This window comes from Chrysemys picta, chromosome 8 (assembly GCF_011386835.1).
Source record: "Chrysemys picta bellii isolate R12L10 chromosome 8, ASM1138683v2, whole genome shotgun sequence".
Lineage (NCBI taxonomy): Eukaryota > Metazoa > Chordata > Testudines > Emydidae > Chrysemys > Chrysemys picta.
Window position 1 is genome coordinate 32,685,814 of NC_088798.1, and position 18,238 is coordinate 32,704,051.

Sequence of the window (18,238 nt, forward strand, 5' to 3'; positions counted from 1 at the left end):
TACATATTGGGCACTATGGCCAAAATGTTTCCATTACATTGACTCTGCTAGCCCACGTGCCAGGCAATGGCATTCACATCGCATGCTGAGCTTATACACCTGAAATCACATGAAATTAGTCTGACTTTCTATGAAACACTTTCCTAAGCAGATTCTTTCTAGCTGTTTACGTAATACCTTTAAAACTGTATAAAGCACAATTCTGGAATGTAACCAATGTGCAAGTAACAATCCACTGACTAGTGGGGTACAAACTACAGTCTAGTAGAGAGTTCTGTTAACTATAGCCCTTATTTCATCCCAATCCCTAATTACTGTTTCCAAAAACCATTCATAAGAGCAAACACTTGCTATTCATCACCATTCTGCTCAGTGTATAGCTGAATTTTCTTCTATATATGTTTGCATACTCAGGAAAAGGCTTAATTTATGAACAAGCCTTGGAAGATAACACCATTAATGTTAAAATAGTTTGGTGGATTCCACACTGCTCACTCTTCTGAAGTTCTAAATTTTGAAAATCCTGGAATTATGCATATTTCAAGGCTCCAAAGGCTTCATGAACTTTTTATAAAGATCCAAGAAGGCCTGCACCACCACAGAGAAGCAGCCCTTCCAGTTAAGTGTATTCCTGAGCTTGTTTGGGAAGATGGTGGGACACAGAATGGATATATGGATTCTTCCATCAACAACTCACAAAACCCAACTGTTTAAATACCTTGATAAACTTAGGCACATTAGCAGCTTGATCACACACTCCTGCAATACACTAGGTTTTGTCTTGCACACTTTCACCAGAACAGCAACTACCATGGACTTCCTGATTCCAGACTGACTCTCTCCAGATGACTGGTAATGAATCTGGGGTGGCCAAATTCAACAGGATGATGACTACTCTTTTCCACAGAAGTCTAGCACTGCAGTATTGGGCCCTGGTTAGCATAAGAGTTCCGGAACAGTTTCTTTTTTCATCCCAAGGTTCTGTAGGTAGAGCTGGCCATCCCAAGTCACCAGAACAACTCTGTCGCACAAGCTTGTAGTCGTGGTTCACCGGGTGCAATTCATCCAAGAGTTAAAACACACAGCTATGCATGTGTCAAGCAGCAGTAAGTGCCTGATGTGTGTTTGTGTCTCTAGCTCTCTGCAGGTATTGTCTGAACCATTTCACCACTCTGCAGCAGCTCACTCAGATGCCTCCTAATGGCTTGTCAAAAATTTGACTTTTCCCGTAATTCTCCTGTGCTTCCAAGGATATTCTAGAAGTCCTTCCACAATCTGCCAGAAGCAAACAGCTTGCGAGAGCTGTACCAGAAACTAGGATAGTTATTGGGAGGTCAGTGCAACTACATTGCTGTAGAAGAGCATAATATAAGGAGACAGAGCAAAACTGCAACGGTCTTTAGCCTGAAACATGGCTAGTGTGGACACACTGTACCACTGGTGCTTACATGAGTGCAATTCGAATGGTTCAACTCCCTAGTGAAGACTCTGCCTAAAGCCTCCTAAGCACAGCAAACATGCAAAGATTCAACATCCCTATGCTTAGAGGACTGGACTTATGAATTTTGTCATTTGGCAGGGTGTGTGGCTAACAAAAGACTGAAACATTTTGGAAAATGTGTGTGGCCTGATTTTCAGAGGTTTTGAGTACCTGTAACTCCCATGGAAGTCCATGAAATCTAAAAAGTGGCACCTCTGAAAAATCAGAACAATCATCCTTATTGCTTGACATCCATGCTAAAATGATCCACTGTAAAACTGTCTTGCACTTCACCAAACACCCTATGCATCACCCCTCCCTTTGCTTTTCCTGTCAGTTCTTTCCAACTTTTTGGAAAGCTGTAATCCCTCTTCTACGAAATTATATATTTTACCTAAGAAAGCTAATAAACGCTTTTAACTGAAAAAAAAAAAAAATCAGCCTTATCAGTTCAGGCTGAACATGGTCATTCGAATTGGCCACAAAGCAACATGTATAAACTAGTCAGAATGATTTATGTTAATTCAGTCATCATCTCCATTCAGTTCCTAGTGGAAAAGTGTCTGCAACACAAAAATAATCCATCACAATTGGCACCCTTTCTGGTGATCTCATCGGAGAGACAAGGCATGGGAACTCAGCTGGTTACCAATAAATATATTAAAGTACAGTAACCAGTAATGGCTATAAACAAAAGAAAAGGCCAAACACTAGACCAAATTTTTCAAATTGGATGCCCAGCACGAAGTGTGAAAATCCATATTTTGGAACCTACATAATGTGGGCTGAGATGTACTGAGCAACTTACTGAGTCAATGGAAGCACTGAAGTCAGTGGGAGCTAAATGGGCTGTGAATGCTAAGCACTTCTGAAAATCAGACCACTTATTCAGATGCCTACATATGGAATTAGGTGCACAAGTTTGAAAATTTTAGACTTCTCTGTGAAATGAAAAAGGATGAGCAATTTAACTAAACCTGTTCTATCAGATTTTTCATTACCTCCATAGTACCGGAAATTGGGATTTATGGAATCTGACAGCAAATACTGATGGGGATCAAGACTCCCAGCAACAGTTACACTTGGAGAGTAGAGAAATCCTAACATCTTGGGTCAATAGGGTTATTTGAAAAAGACCTAAGGATAATTTAATAAGCCACTTTTATATAATTCATTTCAAATCCAATGTAGGTCCCAAGTGCAATGAATTTAACTATTCAAAGGGTGCTAAGATTTGCCTATATTAAAAAAATATATATATTGGTAGGAGTCCAAGACAAGCACAGCAGGATGCCGCATTTTGAGACAGATCTGGATTAACAGTGAGGGTATATCTGAAGAATTGTGCAGCTCTGCTTCACACTACGCAAAATTCTAGCCATTACAAACAGACCATTTTCTCAAAATTTAAGGGTCTGGATCCTGGAAGTTGCAGAGCTCCTCATTCAAGGATTATAGGACTAGACCCATATGCTTTTCAAACTTAACTTTAAAAGTGAAGATGTTACATAAAGTGATTCACTCAGTGGTATTACACACTGCCTGGTTTGAATGAACTAAATAAAATTCAAGTTATTTATCTTGTTGAAAACCTAGTTAGATTTTCTACTACTGCTAAATTGTGCATGGTACGGTTTTACTCTATCAGCATATTTAGCAATGTTAGATAATTATCAGTGTAGCTTCACCGAATTTTTCATAAGTTAACCAGCCACAGAATATGTTTAACATCTTTTTGTGAAAAGAATAAACAAATATTCTAATAAAACATTCTGAACTTTCAAGGCAATTTCATTGTTCTTATCTAATTTACATCCACTTCTTATGAATATTTTTTCTAATCCTCCACCTTCACCTTACAAAGCAAGTTTTCCACCACAAGAGCTCAAAATCCCACAGGTTGCTTGCAAACTCCTACTTATTTTTCAGTATCCACAACTAAACCAGCTCCCATGCAGACAGAGAATAAGGCCCTGATCCCACATTGTCTAGTGTGTGGGTGTACTGCTGCACTCAAGCAAAGCCCAACTGATGTAGATGGAGCTTTGCATGGGCACAGCAGTCCACCTGTGCGCTACACAATGTAGGATCGGTTCCTAAATGATAACAGACACTCAGTTTTACGATCAGATATAAAAAATATCAAGATTAAATGCAGTTTTAGTATATCAAAACAACCACATGTAAGGAAATGCTCAGGAGTATTGCTATGAGATTTTCCTCTCATCCTAAAAATATCAGGAGGCAGCACTCTTTGTAAATAACAAGAGAAGCCCTACAACATTATAGTAGGGTGTTTTTGTACTATACATCGACATATTTCAGTTATCCTATTTTTAAAATTTTTCCCACAGCCCAAAAACCCTTTGAATATTTTGAGGTATATTTTTGATTCAGATAGGTAACAATATAATGGACATGTTAAAGCTTCAAGTTATCCACAGGGAGTTACACTAAGACAGTGGCTCTCAAACTTTTTTACTGGTGACTCCTTTCACATAGGAAGCCTCTGAGTGCGACACCCCCTTATAAATTAAAAACACTTTTTAATATATTTAACACCATTATAAATGCTGGAGGCAAAGCGGGATTTGGGGTTGAGGTTGACAGCTCGCAACCCCCTATGTAATAACCTTGTGACCCCCTAAGGGGTCCCGACCCCCAGTTTGAGAACCCCTGCACTAAGAATACATTACAATACCTCTCTAAGACATTAACCCCTAGACATATAGAGAGCTACTTTTGCGAGATATTAGCAAGTCCTAGTATGGAGATTATTTCAACTTTATAAAAAAAAACCATCATCCTGACATTTACACCAATCAAATGTAATGCATCTGTGAACAGATCATATTATGTTGTGAGTAAATGTATTCTACTCTGGATCACTAATGAGGAGATTCTAATCTCAAGCAAGACAAATCAATTTCTCATGAACTGTTATTTCATAAATAACACAAATAAGAAATGCTTCACATTATAGACATTTAGATTTTGTTTAAACCTTTTTATTTAGAGATTTTTCTGGTAAGGAGATATACCATAGGAAAGCAATTTCACTGGCAGTGAGGTATGTATATACTCTACCAAAATACTCCTTGTTTTAACTGCTTTTAACTTTATTTACATATAAAGAAAATATCAATGCATATTCTTGATTTAACTACAGTTTTAGTTACCCTACATGAATAAAATGAAATGTTACTTGCATACAAAACTGATTTGTAGAGGAATCTGATTTACTGATTAAAAAATTAAATCACGTTTTGATGACAATTTAAATGAACAAACACAATTTATCATGACCAAGACACCTGCACCATATTGTCCATCCTCACAGCACATTTATTTCAGTAATTCCGTAAGTAGGTCCTTAGCATGAGCATAGTGTTACACAGTTTTCATACATAGAATCACATCCAAAACAAGTTCTAAAATTTAAATTGTAAACATTCTCTTCATATGTAGAAACATTTCAATGTGTTCAAATTTGTTAAAATGATCAAAAAAATTAAACAGAATTATAAATGAAAAGTCTAGTCCTAAACCGTGTAGTGAGCAGTTCTCATTAGTACATTTCTACAGTGTTAAATAAAGTAGTAGAGAGGCAAACTGTTCTGTAAGCAAGTCAGACTTTAAGTAAAACATCATAAGGAAACAAACTTTAACAAAAAAAAATGCTTTGCAATAAAGAAAGTTAGATTTGAATCTACTATGATACAAAAATGTAAAGGGTAAATAACATCTTTGTTGACAAAGTAGGAGGTAGCATGGATGCACCACTTTATTGTCAGTGAGAAATGCAACTGAAGTAAAGAATACTTCCTTACCACAAATAATTTCCAGTACTATGTACATATTTCTCTTAGAAATATTTGTTTAAACAAGTTTCCCTCCACTTTTTAGTACAAAAAAGCCTCATATGATTTAAAAAAAACACTTACACACCTAGATAGAATAGTACTAATTGCCCTATTTGAATGAAACAGTCTCTTGAACTATGAAGTACATGATATTTAATGCCCTAAGTTGAGTAAGTTGTATTAGCGGTTCTTGGTATTATACAAAACACTACATACATACAAACAAAATATAATATCTTATTTTACTATGCAAGTGGGTTTTGTGTGTGTGTGTGTGTGTGTGTGTGTGTTTTTGTTTTTGTTTTTTGAATAAACAGAGCCTTGATTCTGGTAACACTGCAGAGGGCATGGTTTGTTTTTAATAAAATCTGTCGATAAGTACCCATGTGCAACAATTTAAAAATGGCTGCTTACATGTAACGATCTTGTATTGATAGTGAACACAGTAACTGACAAAAACATAGTAAACCTTAAAAACACATCTGCCACCCTATATAAAATATAAAGACTACTTACTGTAACTGTTAAGTACTCAATTTGTTTTGATGTTACTGTAATTCACTTTCCCTACTTCTCTGGCTTTAGGATTTATAAACATAATTTAGTGTAGCAATATTTTAAAAAAAATGACAAAGAATTTCAAATTTACATCCAATTCAAATTTAAAAGGTTTCCTTGTTCTATGATGCTGCTTCTGCCATCAGTAAAGAAAATGAAGTTTCAGTAATTGAAGCAGGCTTTTTAAATAGCGATGTGACCTCAACCATGCCAGCCCCAGTCCGTGGAAGATTTGCATTGACGATGTGTCTCTGCAAGTGCTTTATCCAGTCTTCCTGAACAGACAATGGTCCTCGAAAGACCAGACCACAAAACCTGTGCAAATTTTAAAATCATTCCATCAAGAAGATATATTAGCATTAAACAAAGTACAGGTCAGCAGACATTGCTAAGGATTAAGAATTATACAGAAAGTAAACTTTTCTCCTAAAAGCTCATTTTAATATATTTTTTAGATTAAAACCCTAATGGTTTCATGGTTAATTCAACAATACTTGATAATTGTTTCAAATGGCTACGAAGATATAAACACAAGATTGAAGTTTATACTACAAATTATACCTTCACATTTGTAATGCTATAGTTAATGGCCCATTTCCATTAATAGGCTTTTGTTTGTTTTGTGCAGGGGAAGAACACTGCCCAAATATGAAATATGGAAAACACATTTTCAGCCAGGAGAGGGGAAAAAATCTATTCCAAAATGTAAGACTGTTTCAGGTTCTTTTTTGTTTAGGTTACTGTAATATTAAACTTAGTTGTTTGTTTTGCTCAATATTGACTTTTTAAATCAAATGCAATTACAATATATACTTCTGAATATTCTTATGTAAAAGCAACAATATATAACCTCTTTTTAAAAACAAAACCCCAGATACTGTAATTTCAGTTAACCAATTATAAAAATCCTGCGTATACCTGCATCGGAGTATGTAAACTTCATCAGCACTATGAGGTAATGGCAGCATTTTTTTCTTGCTTCCAGATCTTGATCTTGACTTTTTTTGCTTACAATCTAAGGCTAAGAAGGAAGGAGAACATTTTCCATATATAAAAGTGAACAATTAAAAGTTAGTCCTAAACCAAATAGAAATATTCAACAAACCTTCATTTATAACCATGCTGAAAAACTCATTTATTTTCTCTTACTGTGCCATGTTAAATTACAATCTAAATTCCAAAACTTTCAATTACCTTTCAAACTCTAAAGAATGATTCACAAAGAAGCAAAGATAGTCTTTTCCTATCTTTGTTTATCATAGTGTTTGTTCTCCTCTAAAAACCATCGGACCATCATTAAGCTAGATACATTTTAGTTCCAACAAGCACTAGTAACTGTTATTGTGGAATTACCCAATGACAGTTTGAAATTCCCTTTCATTCTTAAAACTTTTTCGGTCTTGGAAGATCTGTTGATAACTATAGTTCAAATTATGTCATAAAAATACAGTTACAGCTTCAAAATGTTGACGCATTCAAGCTAATTTGATTTAAATCCAAAACATGAATGAGAACTATCTGCAAGTAAGTCTTGTCTACATCTGCTACAACAGTGAGGAATGCACAATCATCTGCTCACATCATACAAGCGCCAAACAGAAGCAAAAGTTTTGGTCCTGTCCTGTCTCTGGGACTCTTAGCTGAAGCTTTCTTACCATTTGTCTATTCGATGGTTAAAAGGAATAAGAAGAAAACAGTGATTATGAACCTCTTGTAATAGGCTGACAGACTTTATGACAATGCAGAGAGATACAGAGCCACTTGCTGAATCACTTCTTATCAGGTGTTTGAACTATGCATGAAGGTACAGCGCAATTACTGCTGAAGCAAACTAGCATGTGGATTTAGGATTAAAAGGGGCTGAGCCCTCTAGGGGCAGAGGAAATTGAAGTTTGCAACAGAGGCCTTGCAAGGAAAAACTCTACATCAGCCATGGTTGGGAAATAACTTTAAACTGTACTTTACATTGGGTAATGATTTACACTTACCATGAAGCTAAACTCGAGGGAGAGTCTGGAGGCATGTGGAAAACTTTACCTATTCCTAAACATGAACACGAAACACTGATGACATAGAACTATCAAAGTAACAATAATGGAAAGGGCATCAGCAGCACCAGGGAGGGTCACTCTAGACCAGAGGTTCTCAAACAATGAGGCACAGGCACCAGTTGCCTGCCTTTTGGCCAGCGGTTAAGTGCTCCCAGAGTAGACCCAGAGCTCTGTCCTGCCTGGGGGCAGGGCAGGAGCCAGAGCTCTGTCCAGAGGACGGTGCTGGGACAGGGGCCACCCAGGGGTCTGTGGGGGAAGCAGCTTGCAGGGGCTCCCCTGCTCCAGCCCCCAACTTATCTCTGCCTACAGCAGCACAGGGATTCTCCTGATTCCTCATCTTTTCTCCAGTAACACAAGGCCTCCCATCCCTGCCATCTTCCCCCTATTCTGTGCTCACCAGCTCAGCTGGGGCTCCTCCATCTCCTGGGGTTCTCCTCTTTGGCTGAAGCACCCCCGCAATATCCCAGGGGCTCCCTTCCACCCAGCCCAGCCACATATGTGGGGCTCCCCTCCACTCCTGTCTCAGCCCTGCCCTGCAATATCCCCTCCATTTGCTACTGAGCTGCTGTTCATCCCTGGGCTGCAGGGCTGGATGAATTGGGCTTAGCAGAAGGATTCTCTTTCCTCAGCTGCTGCAGCTGTTCATTTCCAGCTGGTGCCCCTATCATGGCAGCAGCCCTTATGCAAAGCCGGCTCTTAGCTCTGCAGAAGCTATTGGCACTGCCTTCCTCTCCATCCCTGGTGCTGGAGCTTGACTGCTTGCGACAGGGAGAAGCCACCACGGGGTCCCTGTGGCAGTGGGGAGCCATGAACCCTGTATGGTTCCTGCTCAGCGTGACACACCACCTCTCCTATGGCACCAGTACGGCTAGACAGTAACCAGCTGGTCCTGGCCAGCAGCAGCCCAGCTCAGTACCCTGATGAACTTCCTGCTATACCAGACCCATGCGGAACTCAAAGTGCTAGTGCTCTGACTGCCATGCTTTGACCTGCCCCACCCCCACCTGCACTAAATGGGAGGCCCTGTTCCCTGCCTGTAAGCCCAGGACAGCTGGGGCGGTGTCACACAGTCAATGGCGTTATGATTTCCTAAAACGTTTGTGCAGTTTTATTTTAGTTGCTACAGTTTTTATTTTTTGGAACACAACTGTGAGATAGCATGAAAAATAATTTATGCAATAAAATTAGTATTTTTGATACTCATACCCTTATTTTAACTATATTGATCATACACTGCTACATTATTATTTGTATTTTTGCAAAATATAGGATTTTCAGTTTTGTGTTGTCACTGTAAACAATGGGGGGCTGGGAGGTGCAATTTTTCTCTCTCTCTAAGCTTAGGGAAGCTCACTGTTGCAAAGTTTGAGAATCCCTGTTTTACGCTGATGTTTCTCAGGTGCAGAAACATTAAGATGTAAAATCCTAATGTTTGCGTTCTCTGATACACCAGTCAAGAATCTGTCTACTCTAACACAAGGATAATGACACAAAGACAATTGCTCTCAACACTCAAAGCCTCCTCTGCTTACGCATTTATACCAATTAAGAGAAAAGAGAGAGCATCACACTGCACCTTTGCATTTTTTTTCTACCGTGGGTGAATATTCTGGGGAGCAGGGGATCCCTTTAGATGGACACTTGATCTAGAGGTTTTAATTCAGTGGGCCAAACTTATTTTTAGAGGCCTTGTCTTCATCCCTGATTCTGTCCATTAGAACAACTATTTAAAGATTTCTGTTCCTCTAATTCTTTCCAGATAGAACCTCAAGGCCATAGTGTTCAGAGGCTGCCACAGAAACTAACTCCTGACTGAGTACCAAAATGTTCCCTCTCCCTCTATCATCTTATTGTTGCGGAAAGAGAGTAAGGGAGAGGAGATAAAGAGACAGCTGCCAACTTGCTGATCCCTTTTCTGGAAACAATATTATCTAGAAAAATGACTAAAAAGCCAATAGAAAACTCACTGACACTTCTGAGTCTTGAAGGTAGGAGAGAACTAAATTCAGACTCCAAATGAGTCCAAAACAGGTATCCAGATAGGCTTATTTACACAAAGTTGAAGGAAGCCTTCTATTAGCAGATGAGGCCCAATGGTGTTCTCTTTGACAGCAGCGAGCAAAGGGATCTGTACACAAAAGGTGCTGACAGCAAGGACTTTGTCACGACCCTCTTGAAGAAAGTGAAGGATGTGATCAAGGGAACAGGAATTGGCCCTAATGCTTTATGGCAACATACAAAGAACATGTTCCATTTTCTATAATGGAGAGAAGACCATATCCTCCAAGCTTTAGGAAAGTATGAATTACACAGGAGTAGAAACCATTAACTTGGCCTTTCCCACACCACTGGCACCTTATCTTTGGGGAGGATCATAGGACTGGAAGGGACCTTGTGGGTGATTAAGTACAGTCCTTGACTATTGCAGGCAACCCCATTATGTAATCCCATTCACAAATTTAAAACTAGTTGGGATGTTCATCCTCACTGCTCCACTAAGGAGTATTGAGATCCTCAAGTGAAAGGTGCTCTAAGTACAAGGTACTAATTTTAATCACTTTGTGTCCTCTCATAGGTATCAAAGATCCTTTTCAGCCTCATCTATATACACATAGGTTTTTATGTAACCCTCATAAATGCAGCATCTGAGCACCTTCTACAAGAGATATAATCACCTACACAGAGATATAATCTCTCCTCCCAGTCAGGAGGAACTGGGCTTAATTCATTTTGTATTTTTCCCCCTTTTAAATCTAGTATTACTGATGGATATCTTGCTCAAAAAAGCGGGGTTTGCATTTTGCCTGGAAGATACTGAAATGTATGGCCATCCTTCTCTCTGAGAGAGGAGACAGGGTCCTGAAGCCTGGATACCAGTGTGCCAGTGGAGAACTATTAGCATAAAAGGAGATCCATCTGGCCAGGTGGAAATGATTCTACAACAATGGCTTTGCCTCTGTGGATTTTGCAGAACACCCCAGAGAGGAAAATTGGAGGAAACAGAGACCACAGCTCCATTAGATTGCCAAGGAATTGATGTGAGATCCTTCTGAGGTCAGTTAGCAGTTACAAAATCAATGACATTAAAGAACGTGAAAAAGGTCTACAAAGCGGCAGCCCTATATGTGTAGCAGGCTCCAAAAACCAGAAGGATGTCACTTTTGTGAGATAAATGCTTTGTGGCTCAGAGTCTCTTAGATTGGATTTCTCTGGATACAGACAGACTTCAAGGCTAGATTCCCCTCATCCCCATCAAAAAATTGGACTCTTCTCACTCAGGCAATACTCCAGTGTTTCAGGGAGGCTATACCATCACTTGTGCCCTAACCCTAGCTTTTCTAACGAAGTGTTCCTGAAGGCTAGCAATTCTAGGACATGGATGTGCAATCTTCTGAGAAATAAACCTCCCTGACCATCCCACACTTAATTGGGCCCTAATACAGGAAAATGGAGTCTGGCATAATGCACCAAGAGAGGTGGCTTTGCAATAGCGAGACAGGGATTTTACACAGTGTAGAGGGAAGGAAGGAGAGAATGGGCAAGTAATTTTCTGCTGTGTCTAGTACACAGGCTCTAGACAGAAGAACTGTAAAACACAGGACTGAAGAACTCAGCGAAGACTTCCAGCCCCTCTCACACAGGGTAACAGGACTAAGGTTGGAACACAAGGATCAGTCCACATGAAGCAATAGTAACAATAGACTCAGAAGACAAATTTGCAAGCAATTCAAATGTTAAAACTGGCCATGAGTTGAAGTAGCATTCCACACATCTGTCCCCATTTCTTGTGGTTTTTGACTTTCTGAGTACATTTCTTTACTTTTAAAGGCACAAACCAGCATGAATGTGCTTTCGGGTCACTGTAGGAGAGAAGGTAAGACCAAAACTTTTGGTAAAATTTGACTGATGCTTCTGATCAACATTCAAATGATTCATTCACCAAACAGACTGATATATGAGTAACTGCAAAACTGTCATCAAATTGCTAAAACTCAGGAGTAGTAAACTCACTTAAATTAAAGCCATGGGTGCACAAACACTTTTGATGCTCACATACTGTACTGATAGGATACTAAAACAAGCAGCACCAACTTAAGAATAACACAGTCTCACCCCTAGGTCACCTGTTCCAACCCAGCCCATGTTATGACCAAAACTGGTTATTTAACAACATCTGTCTGGTGGTTTCAATCCTAGTTCCTAGTGGACAGTTTCCACATGACAAAGTAAAACTCCCACAAACAGCAGGCTCACTAACACTCAGCAAAGAGATCAAGAAAACTGAACCCCAACCAGCCTCATGGAAATTCCTTAAGATTAGGGTGAGGCACATTGTCAAAGTGTATGGAAGCTCCGACTGCCACTACCTATGCCCATGTTGTGGATCGAGGGTATCAGTCTCCACAGCTGTCAACTACCACCTTTCATGAGCACTATATTCAGTACAAAAGTCTCTTTGAAAGAAGGCTTTTCCCTTCAACCTTGCCTACCCGCTGTCTGCTTAGTTGCTGCTTCTGAAAGCTGTGTGTGACTGTCTGGATTCACTGCTCATCAAAAGCTCTGATTCAGCATGGCAGAGTAGAGGAACAACCAATTTAAAATAGAAGATAACTGAAAATCTTTGGAAAGATCACTTGGAGGAGCTCAAGTTCCGTTGAGAACACACTATTTAAAAAAGCATCCACACATTAGGTAAACGGACTGTATATACTCAATTCCACAGCACAGTGTCAGCATGGCAGGAAAGACCCCAGTCTCACGGAGGTGGCAGATTAAAACGTATGCCCAATACGAGTGGGCCGCAGCATGGATTATGTTGGAAATTGTAACTAGTGATTCTTTGTTGCACATCTTTAGGTCCAATGAAATTCTCAAGCTGTGAAATAAGTGAGCAACTACACAACAACTTAAATTTGTGCTTTCTACTAATCCACAGTCCCCAAAATGGGAACACTCTTTACTTCAAGTGCTGAAGCAAGGTCTGTTCTTACTAGGACTTCATTATTTTTGCTACAGAACATTTACTAGTATACTAAACTCAGGCAACACTACAATTAAGTGATATATGTTATCATTTAATTGTATTTGTTTGCTTACTTGCTAATTGGCCACATTCAAATCATTTGCGATGTCTCTCCCAGTCATTAGGGCAAATTTGTAGGGTTTAACTATGCAACAAAATATTTTTATCTACAGTAATTTTTATGCCAGGGAACTTTATTGTGTATTCCTGAAGATATTAATACATTTTCTTAAGTACTGCTTGATCAATTATGGATGTAAGACTGCAGAATAAAGACTTCCAGGCTACATTTCTTGCTCCTCCTCCTAGCTCCAAGGCCACTTCCCTTGTTATGTGCCTCACTACAGCAGCACAGCAGGGAGCAGTAGCAGAGGAAAGCATACCTTATTTTCAGGGGAGCCAAAGGAAGGGTAGGACAGTAAAGACAAAAGAAAGGTGGAAATGCCAGGGTGCAAGAGAGATCAAAGAATCTCTTTGGGGACAAAGAGAAAGTTGGGGAGGTCAAGGAGAGAGAAATGGGGGACTCTGGAATACAAGACCTTAATAGGGAAAAACCAAGTGGAGAAAGATGTATTTTGAAGATGGTGAAGAGGTCTGTCCTTAAAGTGACAGGGTGAAAGAGAAAACCTCTCAGCTGCTCTGCAAAACACCAGAAGTGGACAGCAGTCCACTAACCCTTTCACCAAAATAGGTAGGAGGAAGAAAACTAGCATCTGTTGGGCCTGGGGGATTAAACCAAACGTGCAAACCTGTGTTGTACAGCCTGAAAACTTGCACTAAACTTCTGGAACCAGACTTCCAAAGTTAGATGAGGAATTTCACAAGCAAATTGGGTAACTGTGCACACAAATGCACCTAGGTCATTTATGCATATAATTACAGTGAACAGTGGACCCATATTGCATAAATGAAGTTTGCAATCACACACTAAACTTAGCATAGCCAATGGTCTAACAAATCTTGGCCTTGCTTGAAGACTTGTTCCTTGAACTATTTTTCAAATATTGGCAGCTATATTTCATTTTTTCTTGTTAAATCATAACATGTGGCGGCATAATACTCCTGTATTTTCTCAGCATGCAAAATTTGGTTACATACCCTGTAAGTTACTGGTTGTGAAACAGCATGGAATCTACTAGACAAGTGATGTTGTAATAGTTAATATTGAAAATACACATAGTCAATGTAGTGGGAAAAACATTAATTGCCTAAAAGAAGGGTACTTAAGCTAATGCAGCCCTGGGAAAGCTTTCATTTCTGCTTCAATGACTTGCAAAGATGACTCTATTTCTTTTATTGAATAGCAAAGTATAAACAGTTCCCATAATAATTGCCACATCACATAAGAATTACAGCAATCATGTATGCATACAATTATGTAATTAGAGCAAGGACCTGGGACAAGTACTGAACTAATAAAGAATTTCTCTGACTAATATTTCTTTACAAAGATGTAAGGAAGCAAAAGAGTAAGTTCAGGGCTTTTTTTAAATAGGAAAAATTACTAGATACTCAATGCCTCTACACAGTTTAGAAGCGGAGGTCAATGAATTTCAGGGCTGAAGACCCCATATAATAATTTCTCTAAAACACAGTCATCTTCATCTAACAAGACAAGCAGAACTGGGATCTTCCCAACATAGGAGATGCTCAGTAATACCTGCACTCACACAGAGCCATCTCTTCTCACTTCTCAGAAAAATAGAGCACAGTGCTTGTAGTGTGGTATTATATCACTAAGACCTCATCCTACACAATGTACGACAGTGTAGTAGATTTACTAGTACACTATTAATTATCAAATAATTAAAACCACAATTTTCAAAGTACATTTTGTGATCCATTATCCTTGCTTTGTTTATTTGCTTGCCAATTGACAAAACTCACTAATTTGCAAAGGGTCTCCCAGTCACTAGTGAAAACTAGTAGCATTCTAGTATCAGTTACTGGGGATAAATGAATTCTAACATAATTTAATCTTCCTATACATCATTTTTGAGACACCCAACCCATGGATTTCCTCTAGCTGGTTTAATGTATTTATCTCCTCTCTGTGACCAGATTCAAATTCTGCAGTTAAAAATTAAGTTTCTAGCTCTTCCAGATGAGAAGAAAAACTTCCAAATGGGCAAATATAAATGAAGAACTACTCATACAGAATTATCACTGTAAGTTTGCAGACAGCCTGAAACTGCTCTAAAAAACATGAACTGCCCTCAATCTCCGAAGTGTGTTATATAATAAATAATAAGACTAATACCACCTACCTTTTATATAGCACTTTTCATAAGTAATCTCAAAGGACTTTATTAAGTTAGTATCATCTCTGATTTATAGATTAGGAAACTGAGGCACAGAATGACCTGCTCAGTGTTACCAAATTTAGGTCTCCTGAGCCGCAGACCAGTGCTCTATACACTAGGTCACAGTGCCTCCACTGTTAACTTTTAAGTCTAATGAAAATATTTTAAAATAATTTCCAATAACTTACATATGCAATTGTGTACCTATCTTGCACAATCATCATAACTGTGTGCATAAACTGAATAAAAGCACTAGCAAAGAGTCCAAAACCTCAAAAACAGCAGTGATGGTAACAAAGCCCTGTGCATCATCTTTTCCCCACTGAGCGACACTGCAAACAGTAACCTTAACAACAAAATTAATTACACCTCTACCTCGATATAGCACTGTCCTCGGGAGCCAAAAAATCTTACCGCGTTATACGTGAAACCACGTTATATTGAACTTGCTTTGATCCACCGGAGTGCGCAGCCCCCCGCCCGAGCACTGCTTTACCGCATTATATCTGAATTCGTGTTATATCGGGTCACGTTATATCGAGGTAGCAGTGTATTATGTAAGGGCCAGATTCTATCATGCAGTCTTTGTTCAAACCTCCCATTGTTATCAGTGGGAGATCCATTGTGAATCAAGGGCAGCACACAACCCAACCTTCATAGACTCTGCCTACAGACTAGAATTAAAAACATATCTTGGCCCTCTTCATAGAAAGTTTGACATCCCTGCTTTACATATGACTTATACTTCATATAACTAGCAAGATCTATGGCTAAGAAAATGGAACACTACTTTTACCAAAGTTTACTTTTTCTTGTGCTTGTTTCTTCTTTATGGAGTGACAGACAGCTGCCTTCCCCAGTTACCTAGTATTTCTATTTCAGACTCTCCACCTCCCAATTTCCTTGATATCTTCCCCTGCTGCTGACTTCAGTGATACTTCATGTGGCCACAAGGGGTTGCCTGCAGAGAGCCAGCTACAGAATCAGGCCCTCGGATATTATTCCAGATCACAGCATAAAATGGTAAGGGACACCAACCTGAAATCTAGTTTATTTTAATATGAATGAGTTAAAAGTAGTGTCAGGATAGTACTACATTCACCTCATAGTACCACTACCAAATTATTTTCACTTTGTGAACCACCAACACGAACAGAGAAAACCGTGAAACTGACTATACACAAAGTGCTGTCAGATGCATAGACTGAAAAATTAGTTATTTTTCGCTCACCTATTTCAACTGTAGTACTCTTAAGGGCTATTTGTAATAGTAAGTAGGTAAAAAGTGTTTGGACAGGCATGATTTTTTAAAGCTGTCATATCCCTTTCATAAAAAACAAATAGCTATTTTGATTTTGGGGTGAAGAATGAAAGTTGCTCAGCTTGCAGCTTTGTTTACATACCTGAAATGCTGGACCAAAATGAGTGAGTAAGAATGAAAAACAAACATGAAAAATGGACAACAGCAACACCTATATGTTTACAAGTTGCTGAAGTTCAATCTCTTAATTCAACTTGTTTACCAGAGAAAGCGTCAAAATTCATTTGGATTAACATATAAGTTTGTGCAGTCTGATGAGGAAAATGCATCATACACAAACTTGCTTTTACATCTGTAACAAAACATACCTGTCCCAGTCAAAAGTCCAGCACTCTTCTTTCGTGCATAAGCGCGTAAGTGGTTGGACAGACTAACAGCACTTGTAAACGTCGTATTGCAATGCACACACGTTCTAAGCTTCACAGGCATACCTATCATTCAAAAGAAAACTATAATCCAGTTCTCTCTTCAAAAAATGAAATTCTCAAAGCGTTGTAAAAAGTTTTCTGTAATAAAGATGTTTAAAATATATTCACTGCATTGATGCAATCGTTTAGTATATTAGAAGGATCCAAATTAACCATTATTAGTTTTGCATGTAGCGTTTAGAGCCAAACCATGTTATTTTGAAAGAAAAGGGGGGGTAAACCTTGAACCCCCAAGCTTCTCTGGATTTAACACCTATTATCACTTTCCTGCAAATCTCCACAGTATGCAGATCATTTCCTAACCCCAAAATACAATCCTGTGATTTGAATAGCACAATTCTGTTGAGAAGTTTCAAAGCCTGCAACATTCCCAATAAAGAGAATTAAAAAGTCTAGTTGACGAAGTGGTAATTAAAGTGTTTTACCCACAAGACTGTAAAAGGCTCACTACTAAATTAGGCTGCTGATGAAGGCTGGGAGAAAAGGTGGTAAAACACACCACTGAACAGCTGTTAGACAAAACATTTTATTCAGTGCATTTTATGTTCATTACTTTGGATGCGCAATCAATAATGAAAGTTAATGATTTGAAGTTTTTTGCTAAAATCTTTGTGCTAAATAAATGATCAACAAACTAACATCTTATTTATCACAGGAAAGAAAACATAGTGAAACAATACTAAACTCCTCACTTACCAGACAAAGAAACCATTATAATTGGTTTCTTCTCAAATTTACTGTGATACCACATCAAAGTGCTTCCCTTCCCTTTGTCAAAAATACATTATCTTGGTCAATGATGTCAACTAATATTATAGAAAACTTAAAATATGTTAGTTTAAAAATGTCTAGAGCTATTATGTTGGAAAACTTCTGTTTGCAGGATAGAAAGAATCCTATAATCCAGCAGCCCACAGAAGAAAGACTGCTTTTCAAGCAAATTACAGAACGAGAATACCTGGTTGGTAGACAATTTTTTAAATTTAAATTGTATTAAAGATATTTGGAATAACTTAATTTTTGCATGATAAGCAATTTATGGTTACAGAGATTTTCTTTTCTTTTTAACTCAACAGTCATAGTGAGTTAGTTGTCAAATTCTATTATCTTAGCCACAGCTAGCTTAAGGGCTTTGTTTATAACTATTAGTATTATGCAAGTATATATTCATTTTCACTTAATTTTTCAGTACAGTCAAATAGATACCATCT

General features: G+C 38.5%; 1 protein-coding gene and 1 long non-coding RNA gene across 34 annotated transcripts in view; one reads left to right on the forward strand and one right to left on the reverse strand.

The window, feature by feature from the left end:
- Positions 1-4,472: 4,472 nt before the first annotated feature.
- ZNF644 (zinc finger protein 644) overlaps positions 4,473-18,238 on the reverse strand; it is an 81,100-nt gene continuing 67,334 nt past the window's right edge. For 24 of the 33 annotated variants that reach the window (XM_065554236.1, XM_024105873.3, XM_024105875.3 and 21 more), the window contains 3 exons: positions 16,908-17,030; positions 6,820-6,922; positions 4,473-6,216 (listed from right to left, as the gene is read on the reverse strand). In XM_065554236.1, coding sequence (XP_065410308.1) covers positions 6,024-6,216; positions 6,820-6,922; positions 16,908-17,030 — 419 coding nt within the window. In that variant the 3' untranslated portion in view covers positions 4,473-6,023. Of the gene's footprint in view, positions 6,217-6,819; positions 6,923-16,907; positions 17,106-18,238 lie in introns of all 33 variants that reach the window. The other 9 variants (XM_065554234.1, XM_065554241.1, XM_065554232.1 and 6 more) reach the window with 2 other exon arrangements.
- LOC135973017 (uncharacterized) lies at positions 6,527-17,988 on the forward strand. Its single transcript, XR_010589701.1, has 3 exons — positions 6,527-6,606; positions 16,161-16,301; positions 17,911-17,988. It is a non-coding gene; the product is annotated as an uncharacterized LOC135973017 (long non-coding RNA).